Source organism: Corvus kubaryi, unplaced genomic scaffold (genome assembly GCF_017639235.1).
Source record: "Corvus kubaryi isolate FWS band 111438036 unplaced genomic scaffold, C.kubaryi_AGA036_p1.0 37397, whole genome shotgun sequence".
Taxonomy (NCBI): domain Eukaryota; kingdom Metazoa; phylum Chordata; class Aves; order Passeriformes; family Corvidae; genus Corvus; species Corvus kubaryi.
Window position 1 is genome coordinate 45,513 of NW_024581136.1, and position 24,769 is coordinate 70,281.

The window sequence follows — 24,769 nt, forward strand, 5'->3', positions numbered from 1 at the left end:
TTCTGAGAGATTCATGAGTTAGGAGAGGGAAAGGAGCCAAGCTGTGGTTGTGCTGTCTCGTGTTTGTTAATGAGGGCTGTTTTGGCTTATGATTGCCCAAGGTTTGCACATGTGACTAGGAAACTACCTTAGGAGAGACAAGAGGATGTTTTCTGCCTTTGAGATGTGGAGTTAAGAATTTGCTTTAGGAAGTTTATTTGAACAACTTTTTTCCAACTCAGTGATTTATCTTTCTCAAGAAAAAAGTATACAAGTTTTTGCTATGGACATTACAGGAAAAAAACCAGCAACCAGTTCCTGAGAGCTGCTGGTTTTAAGGATGATTCCCAGTAGGAAGAACTAGTCAGCTTCAGCAGCTGCTATAATTAGTTTTTCCAACAGGTAAAGATACAGAAATGCAGCTCCTCAAGGGGAGAGGGAGACTCCCCATTCATCCACCTTCTCTGTCCCTCTAGACCAGCCAAGTCAAAGGTAACTGTTCTTCAAAAAATCCTTTTGAAATTAAATACTCTGCTTGGAGGGTATTTCTTCATGCCCTCTGAAAAGCAGAGTGGGATGGGAGAGTGTGGGACAGCATGGAAGTGTGAGACGTGCTGGACCTGCAGAATGACAGGAATGTAAAGAAGGAAGGGGAGCAATTAAAAAGTAGTTGAAAATGGAAGGCCTGTGGGAAAATTAGAGTGAGAAAATATGGGGATTGGCTGGAATTACAGAGACGAGTTCAAGGCATGGGGCAAATTGCAGAAGAAACAGGATTTCTTGCAGTTTTTCTGAGGAAAGGATGCAGTGGAGACCTGTTGGAAGGCTGCACCCACCCCACAGGCTGTCTGCCCTGCTCAGCCTGCACCAGGACTGTCTGCAGGCACTGCCACATCACTGAGCTCTCTGGCATTAGTGTGCTGAAATTCAGGAATCCATGTTTTTTTCTCAGCCTAAGATGACAGAAATATTATTTTTAATACTGTATAAGGCAAAAGGAGACATTACAGAGAGGGAGGGAAGGCTGGAAGGAGTCACTGATCTCTCACTTGGAGAGATTTGTTTTGCACAGTGTTTTCTGTCTTGATTTAATAGTGAGTTGGCTCTTTCCAGCAACTAGGCAGGGGAGGAGGGACGGGAATATGTTCCCAGTCTTTGGCCAAGAGTGTCCCAGGGCGTCCCGGGCGTGACCTCTTCAATGTTTGTTTTTCTTTCCCTGCAACTGACCTAGATGCTGGGACTCGCGACTTGGGCCCTCCTGGCCCGATGAACATTTGCCCCTTCTGGTACAGCACGTGATAATCTCAGGAACCAGGCTGGGAACAGTACCTGGAACTGTTTTTCTCTCCAGCAGACCGTTTTGTACGATTGCGTTCCAGGAAACCAAAACGCGTGAGAAAAATCCTGTGAGTGCACTGCCACCCAGTGGGGATGGAGGCAGGGATGGAGCAGTCGGGCTCCGCTGCTCTGCCGGGGCACAACAACCGGGAGAGGAAAATGCCTTCCAGGCAGAACAGTCACCCGACACAGAACAAAGAAAAGGGAAACTAGGTTTTGGTCTGTTTTATTTAGAAAACAGCCGCAGTGAATGTTCAGTGGAAACAAATTAGCGTTCATTTACATTTGCAGCCTGTGCAGTCTCTTCCTTGGGAATGAGAGCAAGGTTTGCGAACTGAGGTGGATTCTTTTTGGTCATGCAAAACTGAAAAACCCAACAAAGTATCTTCAAACAAACAAACAAGCTGGTTCAAGCTTAATCTAATGTGCCAAACACTGCGGGGAAAAAGCACAGCTTTGGAAGACACAACATTATGTTCCACCAATGTCACAAATATTTAATTCCAAAAGCAACTTCTCTTTTTTCACTAGTAGGTATTGCAAATCCAACTTAATACAATAAATAGTTGACCAAACTCTGGGACCAGACTGAGACAGTTCAAGCACATTTCAAGGTAGATATAGCTGGGAAGTTACTTTCCCACCTACATTTCTTTGCCTGATTCGAGGTATTGTGTTGGCAGGAGTAAACTGCAGCTGGTCCCTTTGTTTTTCCACGGAGGGAAGGAATTAAGATAATTTAAGGATATACTATACAGGGGAAATGCAAGGACTGAGCATATATACAGATACTCCCCAGAGGACCTGTGGTGGTGTTTCCATTCATTGCTACCTGAAGCTAAAAACCATCCTCACTGCAGTCTGTGCCACCGGGCACGGAGGCACTGGGTTTCTCTGCGCTCAGACAGAAACTGCCCCGGGCACAATCTTACGGATGTGCGTGTAAGACTTCCTGAGGGTAACGCTCCCGTGGTGAGACACCCCCCGAGGCAGGACACACTCTTCTGTCAGCTTCTGAGTTTCAGGGTCCCAGCAGAGCACTGTTGCAATGACTTCGTTCTTTTCATCTCGGCCCCCGGTGATAAACAGCTTGTTGTTGCAAGGAGAAATCCCACAACTGGCTCTCTCGTGGGTGAACTGAGTCACCAGGCACCACGTGTCCTCCTGGGGGCTGTAGGCATAGAGCGCTTTCATTGCCCCACCTGGGAAGGAAATGGATATTTGTTTGCACTGACCATTCCTGAAGCGAGTTTAGTTAAACCATCCACTTCAACAAGACTCTCTTCCTGACATTCGTAAGAACGATTTCTGCCCCAAAGCCAAGAAAAAACAAGGTCACAGGATACTTTATTGTTTTGAAAGCCTGAGCTGCAGAAGGCCACTCATAAGGCTGTGGAATTTAAGGCCAGAACAAACTGCTGTGATCATTCATTGTGACCACAGTGCATCTAGCAACAGACCTTTCTCATACCTACTGCTCCAGCTAAGGACACAGCTTCAGGAAAATATGATCTTGTTTAAAAGAGCTTAGATCACGGAGTACCAGCTGTGGTAAACCATCACTGTTAGAAATGGGTATAGGATTTTTCCACTCACTCCTCTAACTTCATTGTCCATCAAACTTCCTTCTTCCTGGAGCTGGCTGCTCTCAAAAACCCTTCCTTGTTTAGGGTTTGTCAGACTGAATCAATAATCTTCCTATGGGTTTGTTAAACACAGAGTGACCTTCCGTTTCTCTGTGTTTCCCGAAATGAAGTAATTCATTAAACTTTTAGTACACCTTTTCAATCTTGCAGTGTCCTTTTCTCTTGAAAAAATGGTCAATACCTCAATTCTTAAGAAAGGCTATGAAAAAATATTTGCTCCTGAGACTACCAACAGCTAAATGGTTCTTATTCTGAAATTTGCAGGGACTGAATGTGTCTTCTGTAGTAGCTGTACAGAATCACAGAATTGTTAGGGTTGGAAGAAACCTCTGGAGATTATCCAGTCCAACCCCTATGCCAAGGCAGGGTTACCTGGAGTACGTTACACAGGAACACATCCCAGTGGGTTTGGAATGTCTCCAGAGAGGGAGACTCCACAACCTCACTGGGAAGCTGTTCCAGTGCTCTGCCACCCTCAACATAAAGAAGTCCTTCCTCAGGCTGAGGTGGAACTTCTTAGGTTGCAGTTATGGTCATTGCTCCTTGTCCTGTCCCTGGGCACCACTGGAAAGAGTCTGGCACCATCTTCTTGGATAGGGTTGGGGAAACCCTGAAGCCATGGTCTTACTGATGAGGTGCAGCAATGCCTGGGATCCTCCCTGCTGGCAAGTGAGCATTTATCTGTGGTAGTTATTATAGATGCTGAGTTTGACAATACTGGTCCAGTACCTGAGGGGCGATCAAATCATTGAGAGGTGACTTAATTGGAACAGACTGAAAACAGACATTGTAAGTTGTAGTGATTCACCTGGCAGTTGGTAATTCATCAGTCTGGGTAATTTGATTGCTTTGGATGCAGTAACCAATGCCCTTTTATCTTCTTAACTTCAGAAGGGGCTGATTTCTACCCAATTGAAGTAGATTTGTTTCTCAGATAAGTAAACAAGATATTTATTCATGGATGTTCCTGGCTGAAAGATGCTGAATGAATGCATCTGGAGTATCATATCCATTTTATCAGGAGTTATATCAGCTAGCCCCTAAGTCATGTGCCTTCTCTCTCTGTCATCCTGTACAAACAGGGTGAGGTCGACTCCTGTGCTGAGGACAAGCATGAGGTATTTATGTAAACAAAAGGGGGGGGGAGGGGTGTGTATATATATGTGTGCACACACATGCAGATTATAAATCTCCCTCCAGAGCACCATTAATTATTTGGTGAATACTCCAGCTCTATGCCAGCTCTCAGCACCATATTGATTATATTGCAAGTGGGAAATTCCCTGCTCCAAGGCTGAGAGAGGGAGGGGAATCTTTTCAGAGTTCCCGTTTTGGAAACAAATGTTCTTCTTTCCTTTTGGTTTTTCCAGCACCATCTGGAGATGTGTGCAGGCTCCCTCCTCCCTCCATAGTTCAGCTCACCACCATCCAACTCTTGTTCTTCCATTTTTTCTTCCAATTCTGATGGTTGACTGAATTAATCCCCGCTACAATCTAGTGAAGAGCTCTGGGTCTTTGGGTATCAGTGGCTCTGCTCCTATGACCTGCTCCTAGTACTCTTCTCCCTACATAAATCCTGTATGCAGTGGGTTGTGCAATGCCCCTGGAGAGGAGACGGGACATGATGTAGCCATGAGATCATGCCCTTGCCACTATGAACACCTTTTTGGATGGCTTTAAGCTGTCTCTGGGCTACCTCCAGCTTTCCAAGATAGCTACCATGCTAACAGGGATTTTGACTTGGTGACCTTTCCCTACTGCTTGTGAATGTCCTGGATTCCCATCCCTCGCTAACCTCAATGGGAAGAGCCAGCTGACTCTATGACTACACTCCATGGAGCGTGTGGGTAAAACTAACACAGAAGCACAGAGACAAGCCCTGCTGGGGTGTAGACAAGGAGAGGCACTGGTGCTTCACTTACCCACCACATAAATGTGGTCACGGAAGCTGGCGGCATTGATGCACTTGGCCTCCACGGGCATGGCAGCCTTCAGGCTCCACGTGTTGGTGGCAGGGTCGTAGCACTGCGTCTTGTCTGTCGCCAGCTTCCCATTGGGGCCTCCCCCAATCACGTACAGCCTCTTCTTGTAGCTGGCTGCAGCAAAGGAGCTCACGTTGACCAGGAGGGGAGCAGCCTGTGGACCAAAAATAATCATTAGTAACCATCTGAAGCAGTCAGACTGATGCCTGTGGGGAGAGAGCCTAGGGAATTTTAAGTCAGACATCCCTTTTTAAGCAGGGTCCAGAAGATGATGTTTCTAAGGATAAGGGAGAAATATGTTTCAGCTTTTTCTTAAGACTACAAAAACATAATAAAATTTAATAAAATTTAATAAAAATAAGCTCTGTTCAAATGCTGAAATTAAAATTATTTTAGCAATAATTCAAAAGCTAGGAAATGTCAGAAGTACCAAAGATCTCCTTTACATACTTACATACATTGCAAAAAAGCACAAGGAATTTGTTCATACTGATCTTTCTACTTGCAGCTGTGATTGTTAGAGTCATCCACGTTGCTTTGTATAATCCAGAGACAATGGGTTGTATCTGCTGTTATGATACCTAATCTCATTACTGTCGTGGATTAATTGGTTGCCTAATTCTCTCCTCTCACTGCTTGAAGTACAGTGAGTAGAACTGGGGGGAGTTTTCCTGTTTACCTTCAAACCTGTAGTTTCAATTTAAATGTATAACCCACACCATATATAATGCACAGGTTGATATACACATTTTATATACATATAAAATGTGTCAGAGCAGTAGTTTTCAGCCTGTGCTCTGGCTCATGTGTACTATATTCTTACTCCTTGATTTACGGACTACTAACTTTAAAAGCCAACTAAGGAAAGGAAAGCCAGGTATTAGATGTCTCACAGGAAATGACAGACTGGCAATCCAGGGATTTTTACCTTCTAAAGGGTATGCATATCTATAGAAAAAAAAAAAAATTATGCTTTTTAAAGACCAGAAGTACTTCAAAGAATTATACAAGGACACTTTTAGGAATCCAAGCCCTAAGATTTTCTGATTTAAATGTTCCAAATGATTAAAATGTTACATGATGCAGCCTCTTACCTCTGACCAGCAGTTATGAAAGGGATCATATGCTTCCATGCTGTTGATTCTCTGCATGCCATCGAACCCACCAATGACATACACTTTGCCACCCAACACTGCCATTTTATGTCTCCAGCGCCCAATATTGAGATACTCAATTTGTATCCATTTGTTGATGGAAGCGTTGTATTTCCAGACATCATGCTTTGTTTCTTTGCCACCTGTAGTGTACATGACATATGTAAATATGATAGCACAGTTTGTATTTAGTTAAAAACTCCAATATGTTTAAATTTAAGTGTGTTCTCTCACAATGGAAATCATTATTACTGATTGTTAACTGGTCCTGTTACAACAGAAGAAAATTTCTGAATTTAGTTTATTTAACAGTGAAGGAAATGGAACAATTTCTACAGCCAAATATTGAGTGAAGACAAATCACTGTTCCTCACTTTACCAGACCACAACCACTTTCATTTTAATACCGAGTGCACAACCAACCACACAGCAGGGTGAAATGCAGGAGATTTTTGTGCACCACGAGGGCTTTGCAGAACTGCTGCAAAGGGACAAATAAACAAACATGATTTAAGTAAGGTAGTGGAGGATGCTGCAGCTGGTAGTGCCAAATCCCTTGAAGACAGTCCTGCACTGGAGAACTGCCAGGTTGTGCAGGGCAGATCCAGCCAGCCCTGTGGTTTGCATCATAAAGCAAAAGACCTGACTGAACTCCTACCAACAATAGTCCTGCACGACTTGGAGGTTTTACTATTCAACCTTGGCACCATATGGCTGGGATCTCATTTTTGTGCCTCTCCTTCTGGTCTCTTTCTCTACAGACCTGGGTGTGCTTCATATTTATAGCCTGAAGATCAAAACTGGACCCTGCAAACTCATGCTAGAGCTGACTCGCAAGTGAATCTTTGCTTGTGCTAAAGCAGAGAGCAGTGTTTTAAACAAGCGCTGTTGTTTGCGTACAGTTTCTGGTGTAACTGTAATACAAATGGATCTAGTTAAGCCTGAACCCACATTTACAGACTGAGCAGCTTATTCCATCATCTGCAACCTGATTAAACATTTGCTTCACTGGTGAATATACTGAAAAGAGAATTCATATTCCATTGAGAAAATGTCTGCCTTCATTGGTATTCTGTACTGCAGCCAGATCACTGCAAACTGATGGAGCCTATCTCTCGGCCAAATAGCAGATTGAATGGGAGATAATTAGCATGCTAGAAAGAGTCGTTTGTAATGCTTTTGTCTCAGTATTTTTCACATGTATGTGTTGAATTTTATTTGCACTCAAATAGCTGAAGTGGCCAAAGGGCCTGAATGAAGCATTCATGGCTACAATGGGGCTGAGAGACTGCAGGTGTTCCCCCTACTCTCCCTTGAAATTTCCCTTTGACATGAGCTTGTGCTTTCCTCCACAGGCTGAAACTCATGTAGTAGCTTGAGCTGGACCAGTGGGTGAATTTGTTGAGATCACCAGTGGGTGATTTTTGAGAGAATTGGAGGTTTATTTTGTTTCTGTTTTTCCTCAGGACAACAATTCTTCTTAATTTGAAGAGAAATTGTACCTAAATTAGTAAAAGTATCAGAATGGTGAATGATAGTTCATGTCACTTTTAGTTATGCTACAAATGTAGTTTTTCAGGCCATCCAGTCAAAGCATTTACACTGTTTTGGGGAAATCATGATCTAACAGTAGTCATAATCTTGTGCAAAGGTCTTTCCTATTTTTCAGATGCTAAAGGAGCAGGGAAGACTCCAGACTGTACTCCAGAAGATATGGAGGAAAATGAGCACATGCAAGGGGAGATCAAGTTAGGAAAAATTAAAGTCAAGTTAGAGAAGAAGCAAAGTACAGGAGCTAAAGAATGAAAACAAAAGTAGAAGGACATGCAGGAGGAAGCAGATGTTTAATCAGGATTGAGACACTAATAATTGGTTTAGCTGAGAAAAAAACGCTAACAGCTTTGGTCCACTCAGCCTTTTATTTGTGTGCAAAGGGCAAAAAGGTGAAAGGCAAAGAGGGAATAGAGAGAGGGAATCAGAGATATGCAAGTAAGCAGAGAAGGAAGAAAGAGAACCTGTGAGAACAGAAGCAAAGGGAAAGCCAGCTAGACTCACCACAGCAGGGAATGTTAGCCTGGCCTGGAGGTAGCCTGGATAGACCGTAAAATAAAGGTGAAGAGACATTGGAAAAGATGTCAGAAATAAAAGAATGCAAAAAGCCTTGAAAAAGATGGAAGGGTAACAAATTGAAGGCAAATGGAAAAAAGACCTCTCAACTCAAGAGGGTGAAGGTGAGGGGAATATTCCCTAGTTGGAATGTTTGACTTAGATTCCTCTCTACAACTAACTTTTAACAGAGGGACTGATGCCAGAAACTCTCTATGGTGGGCTGAAAGGAAAAACGTTCTGTATTTGTAGTTATGGGAGGAGTAATCAAATTCTTATCCCAGGATAAAGCTTTAATAAATGTTAAATGGTAATGAAGTATCAAAAATATGTGGATTCCCAAAAGAAAGAATGCAATGGAAGATATTTGAATAAAGGCAGTAGACCACTATTCACGCTTAAGCAAAGCATTCACACTGTGGCCTACCCTCCTCCTTTCTACTCTTCTGTTTTAAGGGAGTATAGAATTTGGTGGCTAGCTTTGCAGAAAAGAAAGTATTCTACCTACAAAGGCCCTGCTCTGTATCATGGTCTGTAATGCGACAGTGATGGACAGCGTGCTGTCACTTTTCCTCTGGAAGCAGAACAAGATCCTCAAACTTGTTTTTTGACAGGCCATCAAAAGCAGCTCTCAAACTGGCTAACAAGCTTGATTTTAACCTTTTTGGTTGTCAGAGTAAAATCTCTGTAGCTCTGGGATCAAACCCCTGTGTGGAGCTCAACTGTATTTGTGTGGGAAGTTAAATACACCTCCTGAAGCTCTTGGGATGATGATCAGCCCCACACTGGGTATCTGGACCATGGGATTTCATCTGGCTTTGACAGTTTATACTGCCAAGGTAACAGTTGCGGGTGGGCAGTCCTAGAGTTCTCTGTGATGGCAGCTTTCAGGGGCAGCCCAACATCAGTGACAGTTCCCTGCAGGTTCTTGACTGACTTTTGCAGAATGACTCAGATTCTGGCAGGATTTTGCTTATGCATATGTAGCTTCAAATGGACTTGTCGTGAGAAGATGCTGAAGCAATTTGTCACTTTATGTTTGGTAAACTGTTCCCAAGAACCTTTCTGTGACCTCAGTCACTGTTTAGGGTGCTGCACACAAGTACCCAAGCATATAGATTAATACTGGTAAAAAGGAATCCTGTGCTCAAATCGGAGCTAGGCAGTGTCCTTACACAGCCAGTGCTCTCTGGAGCATGGCCAAAGCCAAAGCATTAAAATGTAGTGCTTAATTTTTCTAAAGCTGCCTCAAGCATGGTCTTGATAAAAGCTGGAAATAATTGTGAGAACCCTTTGCTCCCCTCTTGCACTCCCAATGTCTTGTACCTTACCCGATATGTAGACTTCATTTTTTAGAGTAATGCATGCAAACTCCACCCATTTTTTATTCTCACTCTCCGGCTCCTGCTCTGTGATTGGTAATTTTGCTACTTCCAGACGGCTTCGCCTCAAAGGATCCAGGCAAGTCACTTCTGCTACAAATTTCTCTTCCTTTGTACAGCCCCCTATGATCATAAACACCTCAGACTGGAACTCGTGCATCCTGGGCTTGGTTCTTTCTGTAATAATCTAAACGCAAGTGAGACAGAGTGAGTACACAAGGCACTTACATCTACAATAACAGAAAGGCCAGGTGACCTTTTTTTTGATTACCTGTTTTTCAAATCACAGCAGGCTTACATCAGCTGAACCAATTAGCCAATGCTTTGTAAGTTGAAAGCCTGAAAAGCATCCTAGAAGCATTCAATAGAGGTTGCTCTATCCTTCTTTCAGCAGGATTTTTCCAACTATGGACTTAGTTGCTTTTGCCTACCTACTAGGACCCTTTCAGATCCTTTTAGGAATTACCAGGATGGCACCAAGAAGGTCACTTGCCAGGTAGGTGTTCACCAGGAGCAAAGAGTGCAAGGGGTGCTTGGAAACTCGTGTTCTGCTTGGAGGAAATGCTTGCAAACAAGAGCCACAGGTTAAATGCTGTGTCAGGAGGCATCTTGCTTAAAGTTTTACTTCTCTTTCTGCTTTTAACATGTTTCTATAAATCGGTATAATTTATCTATATTACAAAATATTATCTACACAGACATGAATCTTGCATTTTGACTATGTCTAGGAAATGATTAGGCACATTCTGATTTTTACAGAACATGAGTCGCAGAACTTGCCAGCTTCCAGGACTCTGTTTTAACCTGTCTGCCACCACTGCCAGGCGTCAGCCCCGGGGGAGGGCAGCTGGCAGCGCTGCCTCTCGCGGCTGTCCCTTTGAAGATGAGTGTAATGCGTGTTCAGCCCGGGGTAACGCTCCCTTTATCTATCCCGCATGCACCTGACAGCACTGCTCAGTGGGACAAGGCTTCCTCAGGGAGTTCCCACCAGACTGGCCGGCACTGCCCCAGGTCACCGTGCAGAGTCTCATGCAGTCCCCAGCACAAGGAGCACTTGGTTTCTCCCCCTTGGCCGTGCCGGTGACACATCCGCTGTGAGTGATGGGCCCACAGCTTGCTCCTGCCCTCCTCTGACTCTGACTGAGGAGGTACACCTTTCTTCACACACTCACGTGCTTTGCTCCTGTTGTGAAATCTGACCTCTTGGTTGCTCTCCCCTCTCCTCCGTACTTTGGGCAAGAAGATGTGACTGATACCTAACTTTCCAAAGGGGACAGGCAATTGAAGAACCGGAGCTCCATCACAGCCTGCACTGAGCAGGCAGGACAGGACTCGACTGGATGTCAGGATTAATCTGTCTCTGCGGGTGCAGGGACCTCTGCAAATGGCACATGGGCAGTCCTCTCCTCCGGAAAGAGACTGTCTTCTTCACAGGAGGAAGAATGTTTCCCTTTATGAAACATTTTCCCACATAAGTAACAGGGGAAGATGTTACATATTCACATTTGAAAGTCATTACAGATTGTGGCACAGTTCGGTGGGAAAATTATTCCTCTTTTCTTAGGCTTGAAGTAATAGCTGAGAGGGCGAGGTGTCAGGGCTAACACCATTTGCCTTTTTACTAGGGAAGCTACCTGGGCTCTTCATCTAGCAAGAGTGAGCAAGAGTGCGTGTGAAGGGTCAAGCTCAGATGTTCATAAACAGGAAGCCATACACTTTGTCTTTAAACAACCCGCCAAAAGCTTCTGAACTCTCTAAGACAGCAGGATAAATTCTGAGGCCCATTTTGACTTTTCAGTAGCATCAGTTAGTGAAACTTCAGTGTAAGTACCTTTTTCTGCCCCGTGGCACTGCTCCTTCCAAAACGATTTTTGAGCTGAAGCATGAGACTTTTACGAAGAGTGGCTAATACCTTCCTGTTTTACTCACCTCATTGCCTGACAGATGGTACATTCTTGCTTCTTGGAGCAAAGGAAAGACATCTGGACACTGTCTAATGAGTTGATCGGCTTCAACAGTCTCTACAAAATACCAAGGGTCCAAGAGAGGCAGCCGGACGTTCTCCAGCACGTACGGCAGGAGAGAAAACCTTTCTGACTCCTTGTAACGGACCCAGTTCATCACAGTTTCGAACACCTGTGCCTCTTCCGTGACGTAGAGGTCGTCGCTCTTCAGTGTGCTGCACAGGATGTCCGCTGGCAGCTCCAGGAACTCCTCGTAGTTCAGGACCTGGGTGAAGTTCTGGATAATGTAGTTCTGCACTTGTTGCTTCAGGCTGTGCAGGGAGTGGGCATCAGCCAGCCTCAGGATGCCAACGCAGTTCTCTGGCTGGAGCGCTTCAGTGAGAAAACTGGCACAAGCATCTACCATGCGAAGGAACTGTGGGCAGAAAAAGCTTGTATAAGCACAGAAGGGTTACTGAGCGACTGCATCACAGGAGAGCTATGGAGCAACCAGCCATGCCCAATACAGCAAAGAGCCTGGGGAGACAAGAATTAGATCATCTGGGGACAGGTATCTCCCAAGATCTGCAGTTTGAAATGAGAATTTCTTCCTTCCATTGTTTTTATTCCTCTGCATGCAATTGCTCCTTTTCCCTCATGCAGAAGATGCAGAAGACCTGTGACAGTCATGAATTTTGTTTCACAAAAGAGTTTCCTAGCATTCCCTTCTCCTCCATGAGATCTCAAAGCACTAGCAATCATGGAGTTACAAAGTATAGATAAGGACCCCAGGTTTCTGATTTGCTTACCCTGCTTCATCTTGCATGTCAGCTCAGACCAACTAGAACAGAGTCTGGCTGACTCAGAGTGAAGGTGGCTCCACTGTCTGCATTTATGTTCCCACCCTCCAAACACCAAGTGTATCTGAGGCCTTGTGAGAGTGGCGCTGAGGTCTGGGAGGTTTGGACCAGCATGCTGCCCCAGGAGGTACGGGCAGCAGTCCTAGGCTGGGGTAAGTGGTAGGAAGAGATTGGCCATCAGCAATTCTTTTGAGCTTCCTGACAGACAGGGTTTTCTGGGAAGAGTCTGTTGTGGGGGAGGCCTTCAGAGGGTCTAGTGACCTTTGTCATCACCATCGGCTGAAAAAAATATTGATGCACATTTTACACACAGAGTGTCCTTAATCAGAGAGCTGTCTGTGTTTGCATTCAACAAGGCATCACAACTACTCATAAATTTCCTTGGCAAAATAATCCCACCTGAGTGTCCCAAATGCACATATTCTGGGCCACAGGTGTCTGCGGGGTATTTCCAAAAAACTATGATCTGAGTTGGATTGCTGATGATTATTCAGGAACTGGGAACCAGTTTTGGGTAGAACTGATCAGTTACAGTGCTTCATCCTAATGGGTTTTCCGTCACCTCTGTGATTTCAGATACAGATAATTGCCACTGAACAGCACAATAAATATGGATCAGAGCTAATGTTGTACATTGCCATCTGTGCTTTTTGGGTCGTTTTTCCATCCAGTGGCAGCAAGCAAACCATTTTAACTCATGCTGTCTCACGGGGGAAAGTTGCACAACAGTAATTGAGAGGCAAAGAGGAAGCGAAACATTTTTAAACACTGTAGTATGTAGATTTGTTTCAGTAATTAGGGTAGAATCTTCCAGACCCATCGGTGTCGTGTTGACATATTTAGACTGTTTATCAGAGCTGAGTGATTGTAGACGTTGTGTACAGACTGCCTGGTTCCTGTTTTACATTTAGATGTGGTCAAAAGTTTAGAGAAATGCAACTGACTGATGAACGAGGCTATGTGAGGTCTCAGAATGTGTTGCCGCCATTGTGATAAAAATATGTCAGCGGCCCGCGGTGGCACCACGGCACAGCTCGGTGACCCCTCAGCACCTGCCACCTTCACCCTGCCTGCTCTCCGGGCTAGCACAAGGCAAGCACTTTGAACTCACCAGGGCATTTTCTTGAGGATCTGAAAGGGCTTTGCCACCAGGTAGGCTTCAGACCTGAGGCAGGTTAAGCATCAGCATTATTAAGCTTATTAAGCATAAGCATTCAAAGTTGTCAGTAATGAGACACAAAAAAAACAAACCTAGGATTTGCCAAGGTCATTCATAGAGTCATGTCTGGGAATAGACCCCAAAAGAACGTTCTCACGAGCCTGCAGCAAACCTCTGTAGAGCTCTCTAATTATTTATACATGGCTTGTTAAGAGCGATACTGACGAGGTGACAGCAGAGGTTTTCTCCCAGGCGGTGCACACTGGTCTCATGGCCAGCAGGCCCCACTGCCTCGCTGGGTAGCTGTTTGTGGCCAGGCGAATGCAGAACTGCGAGGTGTGGGTGTGAGAAACGGCCCCGCTGAGGGCTTCACCAGAGAGGCTGGGCTGCTTAGGAGTGAATCAAGGCAGGACTTTCCCTGGTTCTGCTCCTCATCTCTGCGCTGCACTGTCTCCCCACCACTGCCTTCATTTAGAGATTAAATTCCCCCTAAAATTCCCCGAAAACTTCCTGGGCATATGTCAGTCAGTCTTAGAAGAGCAGGTGGGTGACTCAAGAGAGCATCAGAATGAAGACACCCCTGAGCCTCTGCTTCATCTGCTCTGATTATTCTGGCAGAGCTCTGAATTTTCTGCTTGTCCACTGAGTACCCCTCCTAATGCCACTCCAGGCACTTTAAAAGCCCTGTTCCCTGGGAACAGTTTCTTCAATAAGTTAGTCCTTCTCCCAGTATCCATTTGAATCCAGGTTCTCACTTGCTAGAGACATCCCATATGCTTACTTGGCCTCCAGCTGGCTTTCACTCTGAATAGTAAAATTTATTCTCCCCATATAAGTCCTTGCTTGTCCCAGCTTTGATTCAATGGTCTACTGTAAGCAGTGCCAGCAGCCCTGCCTCTGGCTAGAACCCCCAGAAAGGGAAGGGAATGGTGACTGAAAGGGGTCTCATTCATAATCCCTCTCTGTATGCAGCACACTTCGGGGTCGGATCCTGCACCCTGCAGCTGGTGGCCCTCGGCCACCGGCTCTGCTGTGGCTGCAGGGACAGCATGTCCCGGCTCAGCAGTGACACCTGCACCCCGAGGGAGCCCCGGCCGGAGCCAGCCGGGCGGCTGAGGGGCACAGCCACCCTTGCAGGGCTGCTCTCCGCGGAGCTGGCGGCTTCCCGAGCCTGCCAGCCCTTCTCCCACCGGGAGCTGCCCTGAAGGCCTTTGATAGCAAATCGTGCCCCCTTGTCAGGCACGGTCGGCTCTGCGCGGTGGCACCGGCCTGCAGCAGCCACCCTGCCTCTTCTCTGCTCGGTAGCCTCAGGATGGCTGTCACTATTGGAACAGTATTTCCCTTAGAGTGCCTTGTTCATGGAAAGTGGTTTAACACAGGGATAAGGGGCGCTTTGGGGATCAGTCAGGCCACCAGGCTGGTGGTGCTTCAGCCACGCCCTGAGGGTAGAGCAGCCCTGCTCTGCTTAGAGGAGGCAGCTCGGGGCATCCTCCATTGTTCCCACTGCATGTGGCATTTCCATCCCAGCGGGCATCACAGCCTTCGGTGACAATACTGTTTCTTTTCATCTGCTCAGAAGCCTGCTTCCCTCTCACCATTTCTTTGCTTCCACCACAGCAGTTGATGTGGTCCCTCACCCAAACGCTGCTGAGGGAATGGGTAATGCAGAGGTTCCTAGTGGGGCAGGAGCAGTGTAGACAGGTCTGAATGTTGCTGCTGAGTTACAGTGAGGGAAGCAGGGCTCCCTGCCATGGCCCTGGGAAACAGCTGGGATCTTGACTCTTCCCAGAGGTGAAAGGATGAGCAGCTCTGCAGGCAGTGTGGGTGGCAGAGGGTGCTGGGCGGGATCCAGGGTAGGCACCAACCTTGCAAGCGCAGTGGCTGGGCAGCCACCAGCCCAGACAGAGGAGGTGACTATTGAACTCATGTTGCAACTGTGCTTTAGGTGGAAAAAATTTGTCTGGGTCACTTGAGGATGAGGCTTAGCTGTTCAGCAGCTCCCTGTTCCAAACCCTTCACCTGCTTCCCACCAGAGGAAAGCACACTGCAGCAGGGATGTCTGTTCTCTCCAAATAGCCCTCCACCTCTTCCTGCTGTCAGTTTTGACTGCATTTGGTCAAAACTTACTAGAAGGGAGTAAGGGAAGGCATAATTATGTAAAACTTTTTCAAAAACAGTTTCTAGAGAAAAGTAGATAATTTATATTGGAATATTTATACTGCAATATCTAGAACTGTGCAAGGTATTTATTCTTTGCTTCTTTTCCAAGTCTGCAAGATTAAAAAGACTGCCACAAGTTCTTGCCAGTCAGATAAAAAGATTATATTTTGAATTTGGATTTCTCACATGTCACTAATTTGAAAGAATTTATCAAACACAAATGTTACAATAAATTGCAGAAATAATCTTTTCAGCTGTTGATATATCCAAATGAACCATTTGACTCTTTCAACTCTGTTCTTCAGCATAAATAGCACGGACAAGCTGGCAGAACTCTAGTTCTGTCAGCTTGATTTAGTAGATTACTAAAAATTTAGTAGTTACTAAATCTTTTTTGCACAAAATACATTTTCAGCCCAAACCCTCACATTGATAATGTGAGGTTTTAAGGCCTTATAAATCTCGATAGTATCCAAAACAACCACTGTTTTTAGCTGAACATTCCTGGTGTTCTAGGTTTATCTATTTTTTTCTAGTTTACTATTCTTGCTTATAGTACCCTCACAATTTCATCCTTATTCTCACAGAGTTTGATGGTTTTCTTCAAGCACCAGGCTTGGGAATCATATTTAATCTTAATTTTAATGAAAAATAGGGAAGATACATGAAAAAACATATGTTTATACTTTTGGTAGTTCCAGAAGGGAAAAAAAAACAAAACAAAAAGCTGAGGAATGATCCTAAGGAAAAAAGGTTGAAAAGAAAACACAAGACAGAAAAGTGTCCTGAAAATGAATGCTACCAGTTGGTAGTGTTGGTGTGCTGAAAATGTCAGTGAGTTACTGCACTGCAGGCCCAGGTGACATTAAAGTTACCTTGGGGAGCACTTTGTGAAATTTTTCCTCATATCCAATCTAAACCTCCCTTGGTACAAGTCGAGATAATTTCCTCTTGTCCTATCACTTTTTGCCTGGGAGAAGAGCCTGACTCCCACCTGGCTACAACCTCCTGTCAGGGAGTCAAAGAGAGCAATGGGGTTCCCCCTGGGCCTCCTTTTCTCCAGATTGAACACCCCCAGCTCCATCAGCCCCTCCTCATGGGATGTGTGTTCTAAAAAGCAGAGTTCTAGAACTCCAGAGCAAAATTCCCATGTAAGATGCAAGAATCTGAACTCCCTCATGAACCACGATGATCATGGAGTCGGGTGTTTCTTGCCGTCCTTAATGAGAGGCCTGGACACACACGCACATTGGCACTTGGCAGGTTATGTTGGTTACAATTTGTTAGCAATTTGCAGCGTGGTACCAGACACTGCAATTTGGTAGACCTCACAGATGATTTACAGGACACGTGAATACCTCACGGACCAAAGACTGAGTAACACTGCCCAAGTCTGACTTCCCACAAGACCCAGGCCATGACTAAAACCTTTTACATCACGAGTTCTACAAAGAAGCATGCTAACTTTGGCTGGCAAGCCTCCATCTCAAGGCAGGGGAGACAGAGAGGCAAAGTAGCTTCCTGCTGTGGCCAGCCATGCCAGCTGCTGCCCACTAATACTTCTGACTGGCCTTGACAGGCTGACCTCAATTTTGGGGAGCACTGCCAGGCAGGCAGCACGTGGGAGAAGCTCTTGGAGGCAGAGCCCGGCTCTTTCCCTGTTTGCATGGCACTCAGCACAGCAAAATTCCAGTACATGGCTGCCACTGCCTTTTTTTACCTTCATGTAAGTAAATATGAAGCAAAATGCTTCCGGAACCCATGAAATCAGGGAAGTTTGCAGTGTGCTAACCAGGGTAAGACATGGTGTTGCCAGAGCAGTCAGATTGGGTCAGTGCGCTTGACTTATCTGTACCTGAAAGAGGCTGGCAGCTTCCAAGACTTTCTGTACATTTTGCTTTGTGATGAGCATCTTGCTGGTGTAGGTATAGTCCAAGAGTATATTCATGGTTTCTGCATCAACCCCTTTTAGTATTATCTTCTCCTCATATTTCTCTCTTAAATCATTGCAGAACATGGCCCTGGAAAGAAAGACATTTATCTTTTACTGCATTCCAGTCAGGATGAGGCATTCTGAAAACACTGGGCTATTTAGATTTCAACACAGAACACTCTGATTGCTTCATGTTTTATGCAATTACTCCTGTTGAAAAGAAACAAGAAAAATCTTTTTGTTGCTCTTCTACCTCTGTACTCATGAGTTTGATAAGGCATGCACACATGATGGATACCTCTGAGCTGTTCTCTATGGCAGACTGGGGGCTCCATGGCAGCAAAAGGCAGCTGGGACCTTGCCTGAGTGGGCCTAGTGCCCGTGTCTGGACTGGTGCTGTGGAGCAGTTGTGGTGTCTCACCTGCTGGCCTCTTACTCAGTCTGTTTCTAGTCCAGATGCAGCTTGTTAAGGCCCGGCATTCTCCAAACTTCGTTAACACTTAGCACATGTACTTTGTACCCCTTGGCAGGTCAATACCCTCCTGCTTCCGGGCTGCAGGACACTGCTGGGACTGTACTCTGAGGCCAGACCAGATCCGCCTGGCTGAGAGCCTCACTTCTCAGCTTCCCAACATATCTTTGACCACATTAATACCAGCAGTGGGCCAGGGGAAAATGGCTTATGGATTTTCTTCTGATTTAGAGTCTGACTCTTCCTCTGCTAAATTTTAGGATTGTAGAGTTGGTACTGCTTGGCTAGACAAGCAATTGAATATGCATGAGTTGGTACTACTGTTAGGCAGAAAGTGCAATGATTTCATACATGTTGATACCAACTCTTCTTTGATGGATAATACTGCATTGGAAAGGTGACCACCACACATAGCTTTGGCACTAGGCAGATATTTAATGTGGGGTATAAATCAGAAATTCTCTAAGGTCTATTTAAATCCATTTTTCATTGTGACAGCTGCAAGACAAACACACGCATCTTCCTCTGCATTTTCAGTTCATAGATTTCAGTATTTCTTCCAGTGTTTTTTGCTTTTACTTAGGATTTTGATCAGCCCCTTCTTGTTCACTGCATTCAGAGAATGAGATGTCACATCATTTGGAATCTGTCTCAACAGATCAGAATTACATGAGTCTACTTGTAACTGCATTGGTGAAAAACATGTGCAGATCTAAAGTGTAATTAGAAGCGCTCTTTACCCTGCATTCCAAGCCCTTCTTTATTAGTCATATACAATGTTGACAGGACAATGCAACCTGGGAAATGGAAAGAAGTCCCAAGACTTAGGCCATACTATTCTTGTAAAAGAAGTGCCTGAATAAAGCTGTTTGATTGACACATCTTACTGGAATCAAGATGTAAACAGATTTTATTGCAAAGCAGTTAGGCATGATGAATGGCAAATGGATGGAAGATACCAGCTGCTACTTGCTCTAAGAACTACCTGCTCCTTACCTCAGCAGAAATTTTATAGCAAGGTCGTAGTTACCTCAGTGTGCAAAACTGCCTTTAGATAGGGAGGCCTATATTTTGAGCAGGAAATTTGGGCAGAGAAGTTACTTGTCAGAAAAATTGTTCTGCCAAAATTCTCATTTTTCCTTTCACTCACCTCAGTTCCTTAGAGGTTTTTGCTTCACTGCCCTGCCTCATGGTCCAGCTTCTGCTACTACTGAAATCAGGATATTTCAAAGGCATTTAGACAAATGCTCCTTAACTTCAGTGGCCACGAGACTGGGATTCATTTAGCTTCTCTCCCTCTGGCAGTGTCAAGTGACGTATGAGGGGATGTGTGGGCAGGTGGCCATTTGAAAACAGCAGCTCTCTGTTCCCACTTCTCCCTGGGAATGCGCTTCAGCACGGAGAGGCAGGTTGGCACAGAACAGCTGCTTCAATTGTGCGGGATTCACGGGTGCCGGATGCTTCATCTGAATGACAATGGGCCCATGGAGGGTGCAGGTGTTGTCTGCTCTTCTTCCTTTCATCTCTTAAGCTGGTGACTCCAGTCTTGTATTGAACTGTCGGGGAGGTGAGAGTCTCACTTCCGTCCCACAAACCAGAGCGTTTGATGGGGTCAGTCAGAGATACCCAATGTTACACTTCTGCAAGGCTGCTCAGAAACCAGCCTCAGGAGTGTGGTGGTGGCTTTGTACAGGGGTCTGGTCAAAGTGCTTTGGCCTATCTGTCTCCTAATCTTTGTAATTGGTTTAGAGCTGCCATCCACTCCCAATTTTGTAGGGTGTGGATTCATGTAACACGGCTGTGAGCTGCAGAAATCACACATCTAAAGTGCTGTGCTTTTGCACCTGTACTCTGCTCTAGATGGTGGCTGGGCTAAATAGGGCAGTGCTGGACAGGAGAGCTGACTCCTGTGGCCTTCCTTCTGCTCAGATGGAGTGGTTCTCATTCCCATCCTGTGTGCCAGCCAGAGGGAACACCTGACACCACTCAGGCTGATCAGGCTGAGCTTCTCCCCTAGGGATTAAAAAGCTGCCTCTGAATCTTTCTGAATTTACCCTCAGGAGGCTCTTAATCCTTCAGATGTGGCTACTAATTCCATTGTCTGTTTCCCTGGTTCTTGTCCCTGTGTAATTCTAAACTGCACCTTTGAACCAATATGTACTCTAAGAAATGCACATCTGAAGTGAGGGCCCAGTGCCAAATTTAGATACCCAAAAATGGATAAATTTAGAAAAATTTCTGAATTTTTTCTAATTTAAAATTAGAGAAATCTCAATAAAATAAATGAGGGGTTGCAGTTTGTGAAGCACTTTTTAAGCACCCACCCACACTGGAATGCTTATGCTTGGAATTATGAACCTGACTTCAAACAATCATGCTGGAGCTCAAGGATGCTCTGGAAAATGGCTTCAACCTCTCCCAGCCCCATTCTCCCATTACCTTGGGCAGTGCAGGATTAAAGAACTACTGTTCCACCTTAGTCAGCTGCTATTTGCCTTCTCTGCTTTGTTACCATCACACAGGCAAATGGAGAGTTAATGTTTTTATGTCTACGGGTGCAGGATGTCACAAGAACTAGTCTATCTACTCTTGAGCAGTGCTGAAGAAGGACTAGAAGTGGTTAGCTCTGTTTAACTGTCTTCCAGTCAGCTGCTGTGGATTGCCTGCACTGTGGCACCCAACGTTCAGGAAGGGGGTTGTGTAACTTGCTCCTGCAGGGGAATGAAGCCCATGAGTCACTGGGTCCCTTTGCTTTGCTCCGGTGCATGGCTGTTAGAGGTCCTGTAATAGCGCGGAAAGTACTCACAGGAACAGTGTGATTTAAGAATTCCTTCTTTCTCTGGGGCCATGCAGCTTCTAGCGAATTATGGCAAGATGAATGAAGCCTCCTTGTGAGCAGCAGAAGCAGTGAAGCTCAGTTCCCTGCAGACTTGCGTCCTCTTTTCCCTCCTCACAGTAACCTCAGCTTCCCCTTCCTGAGCCCTCCATTCTCCCTCGTTATTCCTCTCACACACATTTCGGGGTCCCTCCCAGGATGCTCAGCTCTGTGCTGGCTGTGCCCAGTGGAGCAGGGCAGTGTGGTTGTTCTGAGCATTGTGTGTGCTGGCTGGCCGGGACACCCTGCTCATTACCCTGTGGAGCGCCAGGGGTGCCAGTCCAGCATCTCTCCTCTCCTAGCTGCAGACTTCCATCAAACTCACAGGAACTTCAGGTTTGAGATTTCCATCCTGTGCCAAACATGACTGAAACTAACCCAAAGAGACATGACAAGGGGCACTGGAAGAGAGGCCAACAGTGAGATGTAATAAATCTCAGCTCTGTGGGAAGCCAAGCCAAAGAGAAGCACCCAGAGGGGCAGACCCTGCACACGTGTGCAGTTGCCTTGGGATGAGATGACCTCCAGGCATGTATCCCCCCTCCTTCCAATGGACAGGCTGTAGCTCAGGGGTCAGTGGAAAGCTGGCCAACAGCTGTTGTCATAAAACTATCTTGCCCAATTTTAACTGTGAAGTCCTTCTGATTGCAGTACCTTTCCTTATAGAGGAATTGGGGTTTTTTGTCAAAGTATCATTATGATAATTTTGATTTTAATTTGTGCATCTGCTGTCCATTCTGCACACAATGCTGGTAAGAAATACTTGGGCGTCTCTGCTTTTAGCTGTACATTTTCTCATCTGCAATAAATATAGCCTCTCTGTAGAAATAATACCTGTCTCCAAATATTCACAGACACAGTCTCTATACTAGATTAGAAAAGCAGAACTGTTCTTCCAGGCACTACCAGCAAAGCTTACCAGACTCCATTAAAATTAGCTTTCTGCTCATGTCACAAGTGGTCACAGGTTCTTTTTTCTCGTGTTTCCTCTGTAGCTTTTCAGTCATCTGACCACTTTAGCAGTAAAAGAAAAAAAGAAAAAAATCCCAGCCATGCAAATGTGATGGTCTAAATGATGTTGTCTAAATGATAATGGAAAATCTGTGCTAAAACTGATACCGAGTTCCCCTGTGTGTCTAAAATTTGTTCTTGTTGGCCAGTAGCCTCAGAATGTCTATTGTACTGAAAGAATGAAAAGTTCAAGCGGACCAGAAGGAGATGGTGAAGTGGCAAAATTGCTTTCAAGGGGATATTTCCCATTGCAACTGATTTCCAGTAACCCTAGGACAGACTGAAAATTCCTTCTCTTTCCTCCTCAACAATTTAATACAATGTATATTTTTACCCCAGAATGGTAACAGGAAAAATCAGCAAGTTCCAGAAACCCACCCCTATTTCAATAAAAATAGCCTGTTATCTGAATAGGTATTCCTTTTTGCCCAGGTCCCAAAGGGACAAGACAAGCAGCTACAGAAACTTGCTTAAAACACCCTTTTCTCACGCACTTGACTGCCAATATTCTGTCTTCCTTTGCACGCCTCCAGCAGACTTTGTGAGTGCTGGTATCAGAACTCCAGCAAATCCACAACTTGGCACCTGCCTTATTTAAATCTAGAACTTTAAAAAACAAGCTGAAAGATGTAAGGAATTAGAGGCTCAGTGCAAATTTGCAGACTTTAGCACCCAGTTTGCACTCCTTGGAGACGTACAGTTCAAGTCTAAGAAGCAAAATAAGTTTATTGGTTTTGTTTGTTACAAACCTTACCTGAAATAATTGCTTGCTGCAGCAAGGACCACTCGGTGACAGGAGAATTCCCTGCTGTCCACGCACAGGATGACATCTGTGAGGGAATTTTCAAGCCGAAGGTTCTCCAGGCCATTCTGGAGCACCAGAGAGAGACCCGTATCGTCAAACTTGACCTTTTCACAGCTCGAGACTTCCACCAGGTCCCCCATTTTCATCGAACACTCATTGTCCAAAGAGATCTGGGGCTCCTCAGAGCTCTTCTCCAGTGTGTCCCCCATTTTCTGGCCAGCCCCGTCTCATTCTGTTGGTGCTTCGATCTAAAAAGAGCTCCTCAGCTTCGGGCGAATCACACTGCAGAAGTTGGGCGGATTTCCTGTCCAGAGGTCTCTGCTTATCTGTAGCTGTCACACACACATAACAGGAAGCCTTGCACTTTCTCATCCTGTTAACACAAACAAAGGGAGGGTTTTTTTCAGTGATTTTCAGGCATATTACATGTTTAGAAAGGCCTTAAGATGCCTCTGGATGTGAGAAGATTACAAGTGACAGGGACAGCCTGCTTCCCACCCTCAATCCAGTCCCTCGCTGTTATCTGGGTCTGCTGGTTGTATTGATAGGTGCACCACATGCTTATCAAGCCACTCCTAGTGGACTGGGCTGCTAAGGGAAAAAGTGTAATAATTTATATTTCTTTCTGCAGGTATGTGGTTATTAATAACTGAGCTGGTTTGGGGTTTGGCTTTGTTTTTTTAATAATATGCTTGCATATTCAGAAAGCCCTAAAGTGGATGTTTCTGTCCCTCATGACTTGTTAGCTGGCAAACATTGCATGGCTTTTCTTTAAGGCTAAATGGGCACAACTCTCTTAAGGACATGGAGCAGCATCAAAGATCTCAGAGCTGAGTGTCTTCAGGCCACACTGCTGGGCACAGGGATGTGGTCCATGCAGCCAGTGCCATGCCATCAGTTCTGACTAGCAGGCAAAGCTAAGGGAGAGAGCCTGGGGAGCAGTGTACCCATGCTCATCCCCACCATCCTCACTGCTGGGCATAGCTTGAGTCACAGCTGCATCTGACTTGTCCCCAAGACAGACTTGGACAGTGGCGGGACCAAGGCCTGCTCACCTGGCAGTGGGGACACTGCAGGGGAGCTCTGGGGCTGACCCTCCAGCATGACAGGAGCACACAGTGCTGAAGGTTTCGCTTTCACCTAAGGATGGACCAGATCTACTTGGACATCACCTAGATGAGAAGCTGATCCAAGCTGAATTAAAAAGCAACACAGCCTACTCAGAGTAACAGAGCAAATCCCCGGCTTGCTTAGGAAACTCTCACGCTGGGAAGTAGAAAAGCTTACCTCTATCTCCCCCTGAGAGGAATGTAGGGCCAGCTCCTCACCTTGGTAGCTTGAGTGCTAACCAACCTTGCTTTTGTGATAATTACTTCTAGGAATCCTTGTTTTGCCAATCCGCAGGTTCTTACTGCGTGTTTGGTTTCCTCTTTTGTCTCCAGCTTGTATAGCTGAGCTCACAGTGTTATGGGAAGCTTGGCTTCCCCCTCTTCTAGAAGGAGGTGAAAGCGGGTCTGCGAGAGACGGATTAGAAGATGAAGAGGAAGGAAAGCAAAAAATCTCCTTCCTGCTTTCCTCTACCTCCTTGTAATGGGGTTTTCTTCATTTTGTATAGTCTGTGCAGCCCTTTGGCTTTTTCCTTTCCCAGCTGATGTAAATGTGTTCCTGCTGCCTTTTGCGCTAACTTTTGCTAATGAATGCTCCCTTTTCTAAAGCCAGCCCCTTCTTTCCTAAGTACTCCTGTAGGAATACCATGAGAAAATTAGGGAAACCTCTCAAAAGTACTAGGTGTGCTTTCAAAATCAGAATACTTTAACCCTATCTTGGTCTAGGTTCTCTTTGTTTATCATCAAGACTTTTGACCTTTGGGAATTCACCTTATCAGGCTTTTCTCTGACGGTGAGAAGCTTCACATTGTCCTTATCTGTTTAAGCAAAGCTGAGATTCCGCAGCAATCACTTGAT

The 24,769-nt window shown here is 45.4% G+C and overlaps 1 protein-coding gene across 1 annotated transcript; it reads right to left on the reverse strand.

Moving 5' to 3' along the window:
• Positions 1-1,527: 1,527 nt before the first annotated feature.
• Positions 1,528-23,110, reverse strand: KLHL6 (kelch like family member 6). Its single transcript, XM_042042355.1, has 7 exons — positions 22,755-23,110; positions 17,565-17,730; positions 11,517-11,966; positions 9,537-9,774; positions 6,040-6,242; positions 4,886-5,099; positions 1,528-2,519 (listed from the first exon to the last, which is right to left on the reverse strand). The coding sequence occupies exons 1-7, from the start codon at positions 23,012-23,014 to the stop codon at positions 2,218-2,220; spliced, it is 1,833 nt and encodes a 610-aa protein (XP_041898289.1). The 5' UTR covers positions 23,015-23,110; the 3' UTR covers positions 1,528-2,217.
• Between the last annotated feature and the right edge of the window lie 1,659 nt (positions 23,111-24,769).